This window comes from Scardinius erythrophthalmus (genome assembly GCF_964197995.2).
Source record: "Scardinius erythrophthalmus genome assembly, chromosome: 12".
Classification (NCBI taxonomy): domain Eukaryota; kingdom Metazoa; phylum Chordata; class Actinopteri; order Cypriniformes; family Leuciscidae; genus Scardinius; species Scardinius erythrophthalmus.
In genome coordinates, this window is record NC_138232.1 from 11,828,945 (window position 1) to 11,848,297 (window position 19,353).

General features: G+C 39.8%; 2 protein-coding genes across 2 annotated transcripts; both read left to right on the forward strand.

Annotated features, from left to right (window-relative positions):
* Positions 1-278: 278 nt before the first annotated feature.
* On the forward strand, positions 279-14,904 carry espl1 (extra spindle pole bodies like 1, separase). Its single transcript, XM_081380447.1, has 32 exons — positions 279-337; positions 717-814; positions 956-1,261; positions 1,497-2,213; positions 2,291-2,380; positions 2,470-2,581; positions 2,973-3,100; positions 3,338-3,531; positions 3,638-3,880; positions 4,011-4,155; positions 5,919-6,084; positions 6,209-6,345; positions 6,472-6,606; positions 6,700-6,816; positions 6,953-7,121; positions 7,777-7,905; positions 7,990-8,146; positions 8,346-8,455; positions 8,668-9,875; positions 9,971-10,385; positions 10,497-10,637; positions 10,992-11,205; positions 11,313-11,506; positions 12,057-12,184; positions 12,337-12,459; positions 12,554-12,697; positions 12,787-12,951; positions 13,061-13,165; positions 13,640-13,755; positions 13,849-13,932; positions 14,037-14,201; positions 14,289-14,904. The coding sequence occupies exons 2-32, from the start codon at positions 728-730 to the stop codon at positions 14,488-14,490; spliced, it is 6,546 nt and encodes a 2,181-aa protein (XP_081236573.1). The 5' UTR covers positions 279-337; positions 717-727; the 3' UTR covers positions 14,491-14,904.
* A 620-nt stretch (positions 14,905-15,524) lies between these two features.
* pfdn5 (prefoldin 5) lies at positions 15,525-19,284 on the forward strand. The gene is made up of 6 exons (XM_081380630.1): positions 15,525-15,655; positions 16,226-16,328; positions 16,424-16,455; positions 16,597-16,671; positions 17,751-17,856; positions 18,633-19,284. The coding sequence occupies exons 1-6, from the start codon at positions 15,590-15,592 to the stop codon at positions 18,710-18,712; spliced, it is 462 nt and encodes a 153-aa protein (XP_081236756.1). The 5' UTR covers positions 15,525-15,589; the 3' UTR covers positions 18,713-19,284.
* The last annotated feature ends 69 nt before the right edge of the window (positions 19,285-19,353 follow it).

The following is a 19,353-nucleotide window of genomic DNA, read 5'->3' on the forward strand; positions in this document are numbered from 1 at the left end:
TCCGAAAGATTAATACTTACATTTATTGTTACTACTAAGGAAATCAGTAGAGACTTTGTTACGTAAGAATTCTAAAAACTACAGTACCCATAGTTCCTTAGCTCCACTTCCTGCCCGCAGTTTCCCGATAAGCTTTGCGGTATTTTAAACAAGTGCGCGAGTAGCGCTACATTCTGTTTTCCGCAATCCGCTGCTGTCATCCTGATAACGGCGACGCGCGACTGGAAATACAAAACATTGTACATTTATATTTATTGAAGATACATATGAACGCCACATTTCCTAACACTCAAAAAGAGTCGATATTCCTCCACATTTGACCGTTTATTCGAACATGGTAAGTGACAGGCTAACAGGTTTATTTGATTTGTTTACACGGGTTAGGGATTAACACTGGGCTGAGTTAGCTAGCTAACATGCTAGTTTGCAGATGTATGGTAAAGTGTGAAAGAAAGCATAGCAGATGATCAAACCATATTGTTATGTAATAACATTAGCTTGTTGTACATCCATGTCCTTGTCATTCAGCCCAAATCACTCTGCAATAGAAATACATATAATATATATATTATATATATATATATATATATATATATATATAAGTATTAAAGTGTGTATATATACACGTATACAACAAATATTAGTTCACCATGCCAGTTAATCATCTTAGTATCTGAAATAGTTGTCCTTATTAAGCAGTTTGTTTCGCATTGCAGACACAACAGTGATGACAATGAAGTGTCTGAGAACAGAGGAGTATGTCCAACAGTTATCTTGTGTAAAGGACACTGTAGTTCTTCATGACAAGCTTAAGGTAAAAAAAACCACAACTGTTTGTTTTGTGTATACATGTGTGAGTAAAAACAGCTTTCCAGTGAGTTAGATCCTGAGTTTATTTCATATATGATGCACACTGCTGGAGTTGTTCTTTTTTTTTTTTTTTCATCTGCTGCAGAAACATGTTGATGATGGGCTTGGTCCTTATGGTCGCACAATGTGCGATCGTATCATCCGGGCGTGCAACCAGCGCCTGGGCAGTGGGAATCTGGACCCTGTCCATCAGGAGCAAATAGTGGAGTTGGTGGAACTGGCCATCCGAGGGTTTGAATTGCTCGAAAAGTCCGGAATGCAGAACAATCCATTTTATCTCGAGAAAATAGTCTTCCACATCCTACAGAAAGTCTGTAGCCTTGGAGCTCATGGCCCTGCTTGTCGATTGGGCCAACTTATGTATAGAAGACTGAAGCGTTTGTCTGCAGAGGTACGGTATGCTTGAGTCTTAAAAAAAAATCATAAAAATAGCAAGCTCAGTAAAATGAGTATCCTTTCATTTTTTTAATATTTTATTATACATTAATCTGGAAAAATCGTGGGCATTCATTGGTCAAAAAGTGTGGAAACCCTGGAAACCGTTACATTTCTTTCGATTGTAATAAAGTATTCATATCTCAAGGTGCTCTCTGTAGACCTCATATTTAGTTTTTTTTTGTCAACAGACGGATGACTTCCATGTTCTGGTGCGGAATTGCTTTGCAGTGCTGTGGAACAGTCTCCTGTCTAACAGAACGAGTGGTTCCACCCTCTCTCCGCGGGACAGACTTCACTGTCAGCTACAAGCTTTATCCTTCAAGCTCCTAGAACAGGGGTCCAGCTCGGCCTGTTTCCCATCCAAAGTTCCTCTGTTTGTAGAGGAAGCGGTGGTGGAGCATGAACGGTCGTGTGGGTGTTTTACTCTCGATGATGTGAGTTTTCTGACCTCTGAATTACGAGAACTGTTCTTCGGCCCACAAGACTCTGCGCTGACCTGTCCCTCGCTGGCTGTGCGGTGTGAGGTGGTGTTTAAAGTGTGTAAACTGCTATGTAAGAGCCGGTTTTCAGCTGAGGCTGTTGGACTGTTGCATGGCGCACTGGAGGGGGTTGATGGTCATGTGGGTTTGCGTTCGGCTCTGAGCCTTGCAGATTGCGCTGTGCAGCTTCAGTGTGCGTTAAGCTCGGGAGGTAAATGTAGTAAGGCTTTCACCGAATGTGCACGTGCACTCAGGGTGCTGCCCCGTGCCATGTCGGGCCCAGAGTCTCATGCCTTATTAGAGGCTTGTCAGCTAGTGGTTTGGGCGTTAGAAGCTGGTCAGTGTAAAGGGATGGATATAACCACATTGCTGGCTTGCTTTTCCTTTTTAGAAGAATATCAGGAACTTCTGCTTGCACAGCAAAAGGTAAGATTGTATAATTCACTGGTACTCAATTCACATTCCAAATATGTATCAATTTTAAAAGCTTCTGTTCGTTCCAGGACTCGTTTTCGCAGCAGGTGCAGTACTCCCTTTGCTTCAGCTTTTACCAGGGCTATATTAGCACATACGATAGTCTTCACGCATCTCAGGTAATATACTAAACCTACTTTAGACCATGATAAAGTGTTTGGCTAGATGTATCACAATAATATCCTTCATTTAACATTTATGTCCAAAGGTGTCAGCGGGCGATTCTCTGGACAGGGTGCTGTTGTACTGCCAGGCGACTGCAGGACGCATGCTTGGTGAACTGCGGACACTCAACAACGACAACTTCCTACTTAAAGCAGGTACATCTTCCTGAAGTCTGCATGCTGAAATCTGATTGGATGTTTGAATACCTGAATTCAAGCACTTCAGCAGCCATACAGTGTCACATGATCTTGGAAATCATTCTTTATGCTGATTTAGCTCTCAAGAAACTTTTTTTTTTTATGTTGAAAATTGCTGTTAAAAAAATGCTGCTTAACTTTGATTTTCAGGGTTATTTGATGAATAAACAGTTCAAGAGAACAGCATTTATTTGAAATAGAAACTTATAACAACAATGTAAAAGTCTTTACTCAATAAAATAATTTTCTTGAACAGAAAAAATCTTACTGACCCCAAACTTTTGACCTGTAGTGTAAGTGTGCACATAAATTGAATTCTATATTCATTTGTTTTTGTTTTTCTTTCTAGTGTGCGCGGTGAATAATGTGGTGTATGAGCTGTTTAACAGGAAGCTGTATGAGGGAGCCTTTGGTTTGGCTGTGATTGTGTGTCAGGAGCTGTGCAAGGACTGCCCACCCTCTCTTCCTCTGGATAGGGTAAGAACAGCAGCTTCCTCTGGTCATTTTTTAGCTTTTGTTGAGATTAAAAGAGAATAAAAAGGAGCAACATATACAACTTTTGTCTTTTTATTGTGGCCCTTGAAGTACCTTGTATTTGTGTTGTCTGATCTATATGTTATAACTCTTTCAAGCTGTACAATCAGTTTAAAGCATGCAAATGTATAAATGACAATGTTAGATCTTGGATGTGGATTTATTGTGTGGATGTTTCAGGTAAATCGCTGTTTCATGCTGACGGTGCAGTGTAGCCGGCGTGGAGGTCAGCTTGAGCAAGCTCTAGACTGGATAGTGCGCTGGATTCGGGTTTTGGGCATGCAGATCTTTGATCATCTGGCAGAACCTGTGTCACTGTGGGTCAAAACCAAGTGTGATGCTGCCCGAGCAGGAGAGGACGACACACGCCTGAGGTAACCTGCACTTAGCCAATCGAAAAAGGTTCCGGTGTACTGTTGTTTGACACTAAAGAGTGAATGTGCTGAAAATCTTTCTCATTTCTTTTTTTTTTTTTGTCAGGACTCTGAGGGATGGGTTAGGAGAAACAGTAATGGATGAGGAAATTCTGATGTGTTTGTTAGAGGAGGAGTTGCGTGTGTATAAAGAGCAGACTGGAGACACAGCGCAGGAGCGCTACAACACACTCTGTGACCTCTTAGATATCTGCCATGAAGAAACACCACACACACTGAGACGGGCTACTTATCTGTGTGAGATGGCACAGGTTGTGTGCTACCAGGACTTCAGCCAACAGACTGACTGGTGGGTGACCATGATTACAGGACAATATTCATTTTATATATATATAATTTTGCTTTTGCCTCATTTGAATCAGAGATAGAAGATTGAAAATATGGAGGACTTAAACCATTTTTTTCCTCTTGGTAATCAGCTCAGCAGTTGACTTTACCCATGAGGCTTTGCGGTTGCTGGAGGCAGAGCCAGAAACCGCAGAGAATGCTGATAGGCTGAAGGATGAGAAGGCACATGCCTCCCTGTGGCTCTACATCTGCACTCTTGAGTCCAACCTGCAGGAGGTCAGTGCCTTATACACTACCAGACAAAGGTTGACATTTGACTGATCTGTTTTTTCATGATCTTAACATTCTGATCTGCCTGAAATCTGTTTATTTAGCTAGTTTGTAAGTCACTTCATATAGTGAAGGAAAAGTAACCTACTGGTGCACAACATACTTTACTTTTGTTCTACAATTTGAAAATGATGTTAATATAAAGAGTGACTAAATATGGTCAAACTTTTGGTTGTTAGTGTACACTGCTGTTCAAAAGTTAGGGGTCGGTAATATTTTTTTTTTTGTTTGAAAGTAATGTATATTTTTGTTTAGCAATGATGCATCAGGGCTCCAGACTAACTTTTTTTATTAGGAGCGCTGTAGCCCCTGACTTAAAATTTTAGGAGCGCAAGCAGAAAATTTAGGGGCACACCTTCACATTTTCCCCCTAAATAACTATTACAGACAAATGCTTTGATAATAAATAGATTAAGCGTACAGAAATTATGGTGCAGTTTTATTTTAAGATCACAGGGCTCCAGACTAACATCTGAGGGCCGCGGCTCTTAAGTTCTACAGAAAGTATTTGGTAGCACTGTGGGATGACAAAGCACTGAGCTAAATTTGAGGTGTATAGATAAAGTTAAATTTAATTATTATCCTTCATAATGTCTTAATATTATTTCAAAAGCAAAATGAGTGACAAAATAGATATTAGGGAGTGAAAATAGCCAATAAGCACCCTCAGCAGCTGTTTACAATGGTAATTTAGTCTTCTTTAAAAAAAAAAATAAGTGTGAGTTTTCCTACTTCTTGAAACTTTCAGTTTTATAAATAGAGACAATCTTTAAAGGATGAACAAAAATGTTTTGGTCGACACATAAAAAAAAAAAAAATATTTTAATAGGATATAGTTTTGAAGTGCTGTAAAAAGATGTGTAGGCTACTTTCATAACCACAGTATACCATAGTTATAGTTATGTCTGGTTCAGAATACGCAATTTTTTTGTCTGTTACTACAGTCAATGTATCAGATTACACGATTTCGAGTCTCGACTCCTAAAAATCTTGTCATGTCCTGGACAAGAAACATTGTCAGACTACACATTGCTTTACGACCAGTCATCTCGAGCCGTCTCACACACATATTCACTCGCACATGTACGCACGCACACACTCTCTCACTCTCTCTCGCTCGCTCGCTCGCTCGCTCACTCACTCACTCGCGCGCGGGCGCACACACACACACACACACACTCATTCACTCGGAACCCTTCATGGAGGACCGTTAAAAAATTAATTGTCGTGATGTCGTAAACAAAGCATCGCAGACGCGACGTCGGTTGTCGCCCACTATGAACGAGATGAAATTTACTGGTCGCACATGTGCGACTGGATGTAAAATTTAGTCGCACACTCTCAAATTTTGGTCGCAAAATGCGACCATTTGGTCGCAGTCTGGAGCCCTGTGCATGAAATTGAACAGAAAGGACAGTTCATTGGATAATGTTACAAAATATTACTATTTCAAATAAATGCTGTACTTTTAAACTTTATATTCATCAAATAATTTTTGAAAAAATGTATTACACATCAGCGCAACGGTTTTCAGCGTTTCTAATACTATAAAATTATAGTTGTTGCTGAAAATTCAGATTTACATCACACAGGAATTCATTTCATTTTCTTTAAGTTTTCAAAATCATACAAACTATTGAACGGCATTGTACGTTCCTAAAATATTATACACCTGTGCTTCATTTTCTTTTCTTTTATGTGTATAACAGGCTGTGGACACAGAGAAGCGATTGCGTGCAGTGCAGGAGGAGAATAAAACAGAACTGAATATGGATCCTGTTCCCACTAATGATCTAGAGTATGAGGATAAACAGAAATCACAAGAGAGCCAGTTAGTCTATGATGGACTACGCTTCAATCTACTGGCTCAAAGCAGTAAGCCACACACTCAATCACAGCAAATACGTACTTGCATATTGCATTATAAATTTCCAGAACATGTTTGAGAAGCACTTGTTTTTAGGATAATCTACTAATACTGTTGATTCATGTGTTTCAGAGTTAAGTGAGCCTTTGGATAGATGTTTGTCTCTATGGCGGAGTCTACTCAAGGGGTCTGTGCCTGCAGTTAGAGACCCTAAACTGACTGCTTATTCCATGACACTGATGGCTGCCCTCTACACGCTTATTGGCAAAGTAAGACTACACACCCACATCACTCACTGTGTTCTGTGCAACATAAGTCTCCTCAAACTCATTACCAAGAGAGGAGAAGTATTTGATATTTGTATTTATGTTGAATAATAAATATGTCTCTGTTAGCACCTGCAAGCTCTGGAGGCATATCAGCTCGCTGCGGCCCTTTTCCATAGCCTTGGCGATGCCCAGAATAGTGCGAATGCCTTTTGCCACTCTACCAGGGTCCTGCTGTATCTGGGCTCCCCTCAGCTTGCACAGGTGAATTAATTTTAACCAGGACAAACTTTTCAGATGACAATTAATAGCCTTATATTATTTTGTTTACACCAGAACATTGTCTGCATGTTTCAGGTGGATTTACAAAAAGCAGAACAGAGTTTGACTTCTGTCCTGAGCTCCGAAGGCACATCTGTTATATCCATGCTGGCTATGCTGCAAAAAGCACAGATACACTATGCTTTAGGACAGGTAATACTCGTTCATATAATTTTTTGTGGACCAGTGAGTCAATTTTATCCAGTACTAGACTCCTGGGAACAGTCCATTAAATTGTAATTATATACATACTGAAAAACCACTGATTTGTCCCTGCTCTCTTTTTCAGGTGGAGCATGGTGTGTGCTGCCTGATGGAGGTGATAAAGGAGTCCGCTCAGCATCATTCTAAGAGCTGGTACCTGCTCAGGGCACGAGCGCTGCAGACAGCCAGTGAATACTTGAGTCTGGACACACAGGCTTTGGACTCACAGCTACGTCAGAGCATCATACAGCATGGTCAGCTCTCATCCAATAAACACATTACACATTTTGGTACCACAAACGGAAAAGTTATATCCCATGTATAAGCTCACATAAATGTACAGTTGTAGACATTCGTCTTGTGTGAACTTTCATTAGAGCTAGAAGAAAAATATTTGCTCAGATAATATAGAATTCATGATGTAGAGCATTACAAATCGGAAGTTCAAAATATGGTGGACTGTTTATTTGGGGTCAATATTTTTTGGCTCATTTATTTGTTAAAAAAATACAGTAAAAACAGTAATATTACAAAGTACTATAACAATTTCAAATAAACGTTTTCTATTTTCATATGTTTTAAAATGTAATTTATTGCTGTGATGGCAAAGCGGAATTTTCAGCAGCCGTTACTCCAGTCTTTAGAGTCACACGATCCTTCAAAAAACATTATAATATGCTGATTTACATTGTTTTCAGGATTCTTTGATGAATAAAAATTCATCATTTATTTTAAATGGTGATATTGTTTTTATAATGTTGAATAAAAGTATTAAGTGAAAAAAAATCTTAGTGACCCCAAACTTTTGAATGGTAGTTAATTTATTTTTTAATAACTTTATAGTTCTGGACAGAAAATTAGTGACATCACTTACCTGTATACTGATTAATGTTGTGAATTGTGTTGTAGGTCTGAAGACTCCAGACACGGCTCAGTATGAAGGGTTGAAGCTATTGTGCAGCCTGGTGATGATGTTGCTGGGCAATGGATTTTATGGAGCCCCTGGACCAAACACAGACTCTCGCTTTGTAGACCAAGGTACAACAAGCGGTAGCAGGTTTGGCTACTTAAAGGAATTTTCTTTATTTGTCATTTTCAACTTGGTGTGTTTTCTCACTGTAGGAGACAGTGTTGTTTTTAAATGGCTGTTGCTGAGTGAGGTGCTGGTGTGCTCTGAGAGAATGGTGATTGTGAGGAGCAGCAGTGGAGCCATTCATGAAGCTAAAGCTCAATGTCTAGAGGCTCTCAAACTGGCCACCAAACTGCAGACACTCAGCCAGTGAGTGGATGCTCCATTTCTTTGAGTGTGAGAGTTCAGAATGTGTGAGACATTTCAGGTCCAAACATGTATTTCTGACATTAAGGGGTGACATGACAAACCAATGCCTTTTCTCTGAAGCTTGAAGTAGGCTTGAATATGCTCCTGGGATGCCAGACAAATTTCTTGTGGATTTGTAATTTCATATTTTGTTTTGTAGCTGTGCTGAGCTGTTGGTGTTGAAAGCAGAACTGGAGTTGATGAAGGGCGCAACTGAAGCTAGTAGTTTGGACCTGGAGCAAGTTAGAAACTTACTTGATCTCTGTACAGGTAAATATGTAATATTGATTACCAAATCAAGACCTTGATCCCTCTTTAGTCATTATTTGTGAGAAAAAGGTATTTAGGAGAAAAGGTTTTGTTTTATTTATTTTAGTTTTTTAAAATGTATTTATTTCACTGCTGCTAAACACAAACTATATTTACAGAAATTAAGTATTTATTTTTAAAAACATATATTGTCTCATCTCGCTTGCATGTAGATTTTGGCCACGGGCGACAGCAGAAGTCTGAGGTGAAAATAAAACCTCGCAAAGGTCGGCCAGCTGCCCCTTCTTCCTCTGGTCACACCCTTGAGGAAGATGATGATCTGAGTGGAATCCTTAGCTCTCGTGCCCTTCTCAAGGAGCCTTTGGAAGCCATGTCTAGATTAGGAAGCCAAGGAGCATCTCCCCCACTGAAGCCCAAACGTCAGCATGGGCTTTCCTGCCTGACCCACGCAGTGACCTGCTCCTGTCCCTGCTGCAGTGAGCTTAGTTTGGCTCGGGTCAGTGTCCACTGGGCACTATTACAGGCAGAGCTCCAGACAGACCCCGAAAACTCGAGCCGACTACGCCAATCTGCCAGTAAACGCTGCTGTAGTGTCAAAGCTAAGCTCCAAAGCAGTTTGGCAGCTCTTGTGTGCTCTAAAAAGTCTGGACTGTGTCTTCTCCAGGTGGAACAGGGCAAAGTGCATTTGGGTGCTGTGCTTCAGCTTCTCCGAACAGGAGACAAAGGGAAAGCTACAGTCCTGTGGGAGGAAATAGAGGCAGGATTGAAGGCAGTGACACACAAAGGGGCACTGAAACCAGAGCTTGGGCCCATCAGAGCTGCTCTGCTGGGGGCTAAAGCTGTGGCCTGTTGCTTGGCATTGGCCATGAAGAAAGGGTGTACACCTGAAGAACTCTTTTCATCTGCATGGGGCTGGAATCCCCCTAAAAGTAAACCACAATTAAAACTTAAAACTGAATCAAAGCATCGATCCAAGAGCCCTGTTTCTGAAATAACTCCTCCAGAAGGTGTTAAACGCAACCCTGACATTAAGAGTGGATCTGCAGACCATGAAAGCAGGAAAACCAAAGAGACCTCTGTAGTTTCAAAGAAAGCTAAAGACTTGGTGCCAAAAATTACCATCACAAAATCCTCCATGATTTTTAAAACGCCCAAAGCAACAAGGACATCCCGGTCAAAATCTGTCTCCACAAGCACTGGTGTTGGTGACTTAAGAGCATTTGACTTCACTAATGAGGTGCCTGACATTTCTGTCAACTTCACCCCCTCACTACACGCATCTGCCAGCCATTGTGGGATTACGAAGTCAAAAGTTGCTCCAAAGGGATGTTTCGAGGTTTACAAAGATTCTTCTCCTGCAGAAGAGAAACCTGTGGTCGTGCCAGCTGCGCCTAAACGATCCAAGCGTTCTCGCTTTAAGGTTTGGCCCATTGATTGGTTTCAGGCTTCTTAAGATGATGGTAAGACATTTTCGAATAAATCGTCAGTTAATTAAATACATCTGTTCTGTTTTAGGTCGAGTTCAGTGATGAAAGTGACGCTGAAGCCGCACCTCCTGTTGTAGTGGAAAAGTCGAAAAAGCGAAACGCCTGCAACTCCAAAACATCTCGCACCCTGAAACCAGCACTGAACACCATCCCTAGTGACGCCAAAGTTGTGAACCCCACTGTAGAACCAGAACCTCCCAGACGGTCACGGACCACTAAGAAAAGCACAGCTCTCGCCTCTACCAGCTGCCTCTCTTCTGAGGAAGAAATTGGCTTATCTTCCCAGACACGCACGCGCAGAGGACGATCAAAAAAGAGTCAAAGTTCAGAGGTCACAGAAGAGCCAGAGAGGATGAGGATGATTAAAGAGAATGAAGATGAGGTTCTTTTGGATGTCAGCCTGGAGGAGCTCAGAGGGTCTGACACAGAGATAAATGACACAGGTGTGTGTGTGTGTGTGTGTGTGTGTGTGTATTCAGTACAAAACTGATGTAATTTTATTGCTTATCTGACTGATTCTTGTTGGACTAAATTCATGTTGTGTGTGGTTCCAGGCAGCCCAGATGCTGATTGTGAGGTCTTGAGGAGAGATCTGGCTGCAGATGTTGGACGAGAGTGTTTCAGTGAGCTCAGAAGAACTGGACAAAATGGCTCTGGATCTCACACAACCCTACCACATGGATCTACACCGCTAGGTAATACCGTGTGGCATGTGCTCTACCATTCAAAAGTTTTGTCAGTCATGTTGTTTTGTTTTAAAGAAATATTTAATGTGACAGTGAAGAAATATTTTAAAAGATATGAAAATAGAAATGCAATTTTAAATAATAATAAATACATTTAATATAAATATTAATATTTAAATTCAATGTTACTGATTTTTTTTTTTGATAATGCAGCCTTGGTGAGTATGATACTTCTTAAAAAATAAAATAAAAAATCTTACAGGATCCTAGTTATGTTTGTTTTTATATTGTATTTTGACTTTGCCGTCATTGATAAAATTGTTGAATGTCTTATAACCATCAGTGTATTTATTTCATATTTAGCTGACCTGTCCATAGAGGCGGTCCAGACGTACCTGCGTTCCTCTTGGCTTCTTCTCCACCACTTCCCGCCTCCCTCTCTTTATCCCCACGTCTGCTCACTTCTCGCTCAGTCACTCGGCCAGACCGATCCCATCACCACAGCAATGCTGCATGCACAGTCGCTGGGTGTTTCCACTCGCCACCATATGACCCGTCATGTGGTTAGTCAGTTCAGGTATGTCAGTTAGTATGAAATGCATACATTTCGGCAGAAAAAAAGTGATAGCCTGTATTCTAAACTATTTGGACGAGGAACAGAACCTCTTCTTCCTGTCTCTGTAGGAAGCTGAAGAAATCTTGTAATGATGTAACAGATGGTCTTGGCGCTCTGAGTCTGGAGGAAACGTCTGGGGTGACACAGTCTCAGAAACTCTCTGCGCTTGAGCAGATCTTTTCCTTCGCCTCATCACACCCAACACAATTCCCACAGACACACTGTCATCAGTTCACACAGCAGATGAAAGATCTGCCAGCAGGTAATAACTTCATCTGAAAATGAAAGTGATAGTCCTCCCAAAAGAACACAAAGGAAGATATTTGGAAGAATAGTGATAACCAAAAACCATTCCATTGACTCCCATTATAGTCTTTTATCAATAGAATGCAAATCAATGGGAACCGAAACTGTTTGGTTATCAACATTCTTCAAAATATCATCCTTTGTGTTCTGCAAAAGAAAAAAAGCCATGCAGGTTTGGAATGACATGAGGAGGAGTAAATAATGACAGTTTTCATTTTTGGGTGGGCTATCCCTTTAAGCAAGATGGCCACAAAGCTCTCTGTAATACCCTAACCCGAATTATTAGAATTGGGAATTGTCTATGTTTCTGAAAGTGACCTAATGAGTCACTGTTTGCTGCAAGTATGCAAGGGTAATGGCTTTGTCATAGGGACAACAAAACATTTTAATGAAATATGCTAAATAGTTTCATGGTGGTAAGAAAACGTTATGTAATTTTGAGCCCTGTTGGTATGTATTATGAGAATCATACAGAATTATATAAATTTGATGCATATTTGCTTTAGGAATAACAGTGTGCATGCTGTCTCTCACGGGGGTGTATCCTGATGAAATTGGCAGCACTATTCTTCTGACTCGACTGGAGCGTGGCTCTACCCCAATCACTGTTCGAATCCCTACTGCAAACAGAGAGGTACAGATTGTGTGCTGATGTTCTTAGTACTTCTGTATATTACCTAATGCAGTACAGCTAAGAGTTTTAAAACTTTAAAATCATCTTTTCACAATGAGAAGGAAATGGGGAGATGCTTGCACTAATCTGGTTCATATTTGACCTTTATTTAGCGCTCCGTTGCCATGCTTCTGCAAGAAATGGATGGAGTCTTGAAGGGGCAAAAAGAAGTGAGCATGGTGGCTGAGAAATCACAGTGGTGGGAAGGAAGGAAGTCATTGGATGTCCGTGTGGAGGTGAGACACAAAGATCTTTGACAGTTAGTAAATGATTAATATGAAAGGGAGGATGTTGGATATACGGAATGCAAGTTCTTTCTCTGTCCTTCAGAAAATGCTTGAGGAGATGGAAGAGGCTTTAGGGGTGTGGCGAACTCTACTCCTGCCTTTAACCTCTGACCCTGAGCTTGAAGTTCAGGTGAAGTGCTTCCAAAAGGCACTGAAAGGAACAAAGATCACACCGGACATTCTCAGGGTATGTGGCCTCTATTTGCACACTGCATTAGTTTGATCATCACATGTTCCCACCTGTAGTACTTTCTCATTTCTTCTTTCTCCCTGAAGGTGGTTCTCTCAGCATCTCCACTCCTGTCCTTGCCAGACCTGCAGTGTCTTGTAGAAGGAATGGGTCAGCAGGACAAAGAATTCCTGAGGCTTCTGCAGTGCGGTGTGACTAAACTGAAAGGAAGGGAGGAACCACAGGGACATACAGTTCTGATCTTAGACAAGGTACACTAATAATATCCACTCGTGTGAAATAATACAGACAACTTGAAATTGTTTTGAGCTGATTGCATATGCATGTTTTGATCTTATAAGAAGATTTGTGTTTCTACAGTACTTGCAAAGGTTACCATGGGAGAACATTGCTTGTCTGAAGTCTTGCTCCGTCACTCGTATGCCCTCATTACATGCAGTACTCGGACACAGTCATCTGAAAGAGGTATATGCTACTTATTGCAAGCAAACATGCACTGTATTTAATACACATAGTAAAGCTTTATCTTAAAATTAGTTCACCCATCATCCATTTTTTAATCTATATTACTTCCATGGAACACCAAGGAGTTTTTTGGCAGAATATCTTGGCTGTTCTTTTCTATTGATAAGAACCAATGATTTTTGATGTCGAAACTCAAATTAAAATTTGTGAGCTATGGCAGAAGTCAATATTTATATCAAGTAACAATTTTGGTCTATTTATAAACAATGCTAAGGAATGAGTGCTAAAACCCGAAAACGAGTTAGCATTTTTGAACTTCATGTTCCATTATCCTAAAAAAGCTCAACAGCCTGTCTCTTTAGTTCCATTGAAAGGAAAATGAATTGTATTTTGTCATAATTTATTCACTTGGGACATTCTGAACCTTTATGGTTGACTGTTTCTCTGATAAGAATTCTGCTTGTCTTTTCTCAGATGGATTCAAGTTGTGTTCTGTCCTGTGGTGTGAACCCTAAGAAAGTTTACTATGTGCTAAACCCAGATGGAAACCTACCTGACACTGAGAATCGCTTTAAAGAATGGTTTACTGGGTAAGTTCACAAAATATGCATAAACACCCTGACAGCCACAGTTGTGTAACTGGTCCCATTTCCAATCTGGCATCTCTGTCTGTGATTGGCCAGTGAGCGGGTGTGGCAGGGGGTTTGTGGAACTGCTCCTGATCCAGATAAACTACATGAGGCTGTGACCACCAAAGACCTCTACATGTAAGTGAAACTGAAAAGAGTTACTGTTATTTATTAAAGAATGGATGATGAAATATAAATATGAGATGACATACTTGACAGTATGTATGTGTACCTCTCTATAGTTATATAGGACATGGAGCAGGTGCCCGTTTTCTGGATGCTCAGAGGGTTTTGAAAGGGCCTGTGCGGACAGTAGCTCTTCTGTTTGGCTGCAGTAGTGCTGCTCTCAGTGTCCTTGGCCATCAGGAGGGAACAGGGATCATCCTCAGCTACCTGACCGCAGGATGGTAATGTACACATCCATGTATACAAATATTTGTGTAGTTCTTTATGATTTGCTTTATTATTAAATGTTGCTTTTGTCTCTTCACCAGCCCGTTAGTGCTCGGTAACCTGTGGGATGTGACAGATCGGGATTTAGATCGTTTCACGTCGGCTCTGCTCCAGTCCTGGCTCTCTTCTGGGTCTGGCTCCTCCCTTCTTCAGCATTTAGCCCAATCACGTAATGCCACACATTTAAAACATATAATTGGTGCTGCGCCCATTGCATATGGTTTGCCTGTGCATATTCAATAGCCCAGAATTAAAATTTTAACTTTTATTATTCACAGCTAATATAGTGATTTTTAAAAAATGTATATAAATGCAACCATCTGTTATTTAAGGTCAAATATAATCTCAGGGCTAGTTAACAATGCAAAGAATGAGATCTGCCTTAATGAGAATGAATGAGGACTAAATCTAACCTATGCTTGAAGTGTTTTGCCATTTTAAAGTCCTCCCATATGTTTTCTTCCATGTTATTTTGTTGTTGCAATTGCTGGTTTAGTTTTCTCATACCTCAAGATGTTTTACTACTCTTTTACGAAGTCTTTTAAGTCAGAAGTTTTTCTGATGTACAAGTTTTTTCTTTTACATTTTTGTACAACATTTTTATTTTAAGTTATATCAAATGACAAGCTTCTTTAAAATAAAATGATTTTAAAATGTATTCTTTGACAATGGTGGTTTTTTCAGCTTCATACTGTGTAGTGGGAATGAGGCAATTGCATGTAAGAATTAAAGAGTACAAATGGCTGAAAAACAACATGGATAGGACCAGTGTCAAACTGGATGCTGACTGGCTGTTCCAGTGGCAAGGACCATAAACACTGAAATTCGTGTCCCCATTACTCTTCAGAATGTCAAGGGCAGCGGCGGAGGACATGGGGGATCTCATCTCTATGTTCCTCAGATATGTATCTGATATGTGTGCAGGGGTAGGCTCAATGATCGACCTGACAAAAGTGAAATGATTCATTAAAGCCAACAATAAGAATTTTTAAACTGGTTTTATCTTTATTCATGATAGATTTAGGCGTCTTTGATTTATCACTCATTCCATTTTGGGCTTCCTATAATCAAATGTTCAAGACCCACCTTGAATTTTGGCAAAATACCATACGCATAAAAGTAAAATACTTGTTGCATTGTATGGTGTTACAGAGTGAGACAAAAAAAAACATTAAGGAATATTTGTAAGCCTTACAAAATATTTAAATTATGTACTATTTGTATTATGCTTGTCTATTGATTTTTATTTTAAAAAAAAAATATCGAAATGCAAAATCATTGTTAAAAGTCCTAGTTGTGTCCGGTTGACCCGGAAGCTTTCCTCCCCTATTCAATTGTCAACATGGCGGTGAATCTGACTGAATTGTCTCTTCCACAATTAGAAGGCTTGAAAACTCAGCTTGATCAGGTAATTTGTGCTATAAATATAACAATTCTTTGATTTCAGATCCCTAAATTGCAGTTTACGATGGTATTTTTCTGTCAGTGGTTTAACTTGCTGACATGCACGCAGCGGTTGTCATGCTGTCTGTGCGCGTGCTGCCTTTAATTCGCCATTAAACGGATACTTATGCCGAAATTGAGTATTCTGTAATTATTTACCAACCTTCTTATTCTTTAAAGTAATTTTAGAACATAAAAGGAGATGCTGAATGACAGCCTCGCTCACCATTCATTTGATACAATGAAAGTGAAGGGTGTCAAAACATAGATCAAGATTTTTTTTATTTTTGTCTATTCCTTTTTAGAATTATTTTAACGAGTATATAATGAGTAAAATGACTTTTTAACCTCAATTTTTAGGATGTAGAGAAAGTGAGATAATATTACTTTTTGTTTTGCTTGAACAGGACAGATCTGCACACATTAGTTTAGTATAAATTACCTTTCCCCCCTATTTTTTATTATTATTTTTTTTAAAGCAGCCAGTTTATCAGAGCCATGTTAACAAATGAAATGACAAACATTTGTTTTCTAGGAAACAGAGTTCCTGTCATCATCCATAGGCCAGTTAAAAGTCGTCCAAACTAAATATGTGGAAGCCAAAGACAGTTTGAATGTCCTTAACAAAAGCAATGAAGGTGAGTATTACTGCTAAACTTTATATGATGCTTCTTCAATATAAATAGTTCATATGTTCACTGGCTTCTTTTTGCTATTACTTTTTTTCTTTCAGGAAAAGAACTACTTGTCCCTCTCACCAGTTCTGTATCCTCCCAACAGCTGAGTGATAAATTACTGCTGATTGATTTCTTTGACCCTCAACAAAGTCACATGGGCAGTTTGGTGTTTATTAATTAATTTGCATCCATCCCAGATAAGTTGTTTCCCTTAACTACTGCATTGCAGATGTACGTGCCTGGAAAGCTTCATGATGTGAATCATGTGTTAGTGGATGTCGGAACAGGATATTTCGTGGAGAAGGTGAGCCAGGATTTTGCCGATCTGTTTAATAATTTGTACTTTTAAAGGGATATTTCACCGCTGGAAAGATGAATGTGTTTTTAAATTTGGTCATTTATGTAGTAGAAATGTGAAATTATTTTAGAAGTTGGTGCCTTCTAGACTGAGGAAAGCCAGAAAATGTATTTTTGGCTCGTGGATGAAAGACAACAACTCCCAGAATGCACTTGCTTCGCTGCCCTATGAGGTCACTCCCAAGCCACGCCTACCGGTTACAGAGGGCAGTATCGGAAGAAATGATACAGCTAGGCTACTAGTTGACTCGAAACTGAAAAGACGGCGTTTTATCGTGAGATCCCGCCCCCTATGGGTTGAAAACATGTGGAACTAGCTCCTCCTACTGGCTGTAGTCTCTCGCCTCTGGCCAAAAAAGCCTCATATGATGCAAAATGACGATTTTTCCGTCATCTGAGGTTTTTTTCCAGACACACAATACAGAAATCTCTCGTCTCTGGGGGACATAAGTGAGGGAAGCACGGTCATTTGAAAATACTACGGGGTTTCTACTGATACAAAGCTTAATGCTAAAGCTTAAAGGCCCTTTCACACTGGACGCGATTTTTACGCACGAATAATTCGCGCGATGGTTTTATTTTTTGATCAGCTGTTGGTGTAATGAGTGCTTTCACACCGAACGCGAATGTGCTGCGGCGAAAAAACGACATTTTTTTTTTTTCGTTTCGATGTCGATTTTTTTTTTCCTTTTGCGGCGACAGAAAAGGCTTCAGCCAAACGCATACTACAAGGACAATGATTGTGTGGCGTAGCATTGCCAACCAACTCGGTTATCACGACTGTGAGTATGTTGTGTGATAGTTTTAGTTGTTGTATAGTCCTGTGCTGTGTAGGCTAGCAGGCTAAACTACATTTGGGATAGAAAGCTAATCGTCAAAGATAGAGATAGAGACCGTATTTACGCGGCTCATGTGATGGGTTTTGACGCGAACTATTCGCACATGAACTATTCGCTTTTTCGTTACGCATCCAGTGTGAAAGGGCCTTTAGTCTAAGTAAATCTCACTGCTTTTTTATCTTTTCAGAATGTAGAAGATGGCAAAGAGTTCTTTAAACGCAAAATTGACTTCCTCACAAAACAAATTGAGAAAATTCAGCCTGCCCTTCAAGAAAAACATGCTATGAAACAAGGTGATTTTTTTTTTACACACACACACACACACACACACACACACACACACACACACACACACACACACACACACACACACACACACACACACACACACACACACACACACACAACATTTGAAGTGGATGAAAACCTTTCATCAAAGTTTTACATGAATTTTGAACAATACCCGTTCTGTCTTAGGACAACTTTGATGAACTTTTTTGATCCACTTCAAATGTTGACTACTGTATATATATTTATATATATATATAATATATTTACTATTTCCAAGTCAGGTTACTGCAAATCACATAGTTATCTACAGGGTGGGCCATTTATATGGATACACCGTAATAACATGGGAATGGTTGGTGATATTAAAGTCCTGTTTGTGGCACATTAGTATATGTCATGGTCACCACCCATCTTGAGGAGTTTGCCCCCTCACATATACTAATGTGCCACAAACAGGACTTTAATATCACCAACCATTCCCATGTTATTACGGTGTATCCATATAAATGGCCCACCCTGTAGAATACTGGTAACTGGTATTCTGTAATTATTAGTTTATTTCAGCTCATATCAGTATTTCATGTCTATTTATTTGGTAAGCAGTCATGTAATAAGTAGGATAATGTACAGTCTTTACCACTATCACAAAAGAAACCCCTTCAGAATCATACAAGACCCCTGATCAACCTGTTGCATACTGTCACGTTCTCTGATAATGATAGGAAAACCTGCACAAAATCGTAAATGGATTAAATATGTTTTATCTGCCTCCTAATAGCTGTGGTGGAAGTCATGAATATGAAGCTTCAGCAACTGCACAGCCAACAGGCATCACAGTCTGGCACCACCAAAGCCTAAAAACGGTTACAAGAAGCATGGCAGAAAATCCAGAGGAGATCCTGAGCATTGACCTTTCAGACGGATCCATTCTGAACCCTTGAAACGGAGAACCACTGCTCTGATGTCAACATGTTGTTCACATCTCCTTGGGGGAGAATGAAGTCCAGCACTTTGCCTACATTAAACAACTACTCTGTTCTGTACTCTTTTTCTGTTCTGTTTTCATTCTCATGTTTAGTGAACAAATGAAGCCTGTGGCTGTATCCACGAAGCCTTCCAAGACTGGGATTAATGTCTTTGGAGGAGATTTACTTTGTGGCAAACACTTTGCATGGATTTTTTTTAATACAGCAAATATTTACTTATGAAATCGGCTAAAGAAAATGTTCTTGCTTGGCTAAAAGTGAATTTACGGAAATTTACAAGCAAAACAATGTCAAAAACAATGGCTTGATTTGTTGTCCCATGCAGGCAGATGATTTACTGGGCCATGTTACAGAGAGCAGCAACTTTATGACTACTGTAAAATGTTATGTACTATTTTCCACCCATGCTGAAACAAATAATAAAAATTGACACTTAAAACCTGACACTACATCTATCTATCTATCTACACGAAGGATTGACTTTAATTGTCATTAGTTTGAGTGCGAAGGCTG

Coding starts and splice junctions, on each gene's coding strand:
- espl1 (XM_081380447.1), top strand. CDS start 728: ATGACAATGAAGTGTCTGAGAACAGAGGAGTATGTCCAACAGTTATCT. Junction 6,085..6,208: donor CAATCTACTGGCTCAAAGCA/GTAAGCCACACA, acceptor CATGTGTTTCAG/AGTTAAGTGAGCCTTTGGAT. Junction 10,386..10,496: donor CACAGAGATAAATGACACAG/GTGTGTGTGTGT, acceptor GTGTGGTTCCAG/GCAGCCCAGATGCTGATTGT.
- pfdn5 (XM_081380630.1), top strand. CDS start 15,590: ATGGCGGTGAATCTGACTGAATTGTCTCTTCCACAATTAGAAGGCTTG. Junction 16,329..16,423: donor CCTTAACAAAAGCAATGAAG/GTGAGTATTACT, acceptor TTTTTCTTTCAG/GAAAAGAACTACTTGTCCCT. Junction 16,456..16,596: donor TTGTCCCTCTCACCAGTTCT/GTATCCTCCCAA, acceptor ACTGCATTGCAG/ATGTACGTGCCTGGAAAGCT.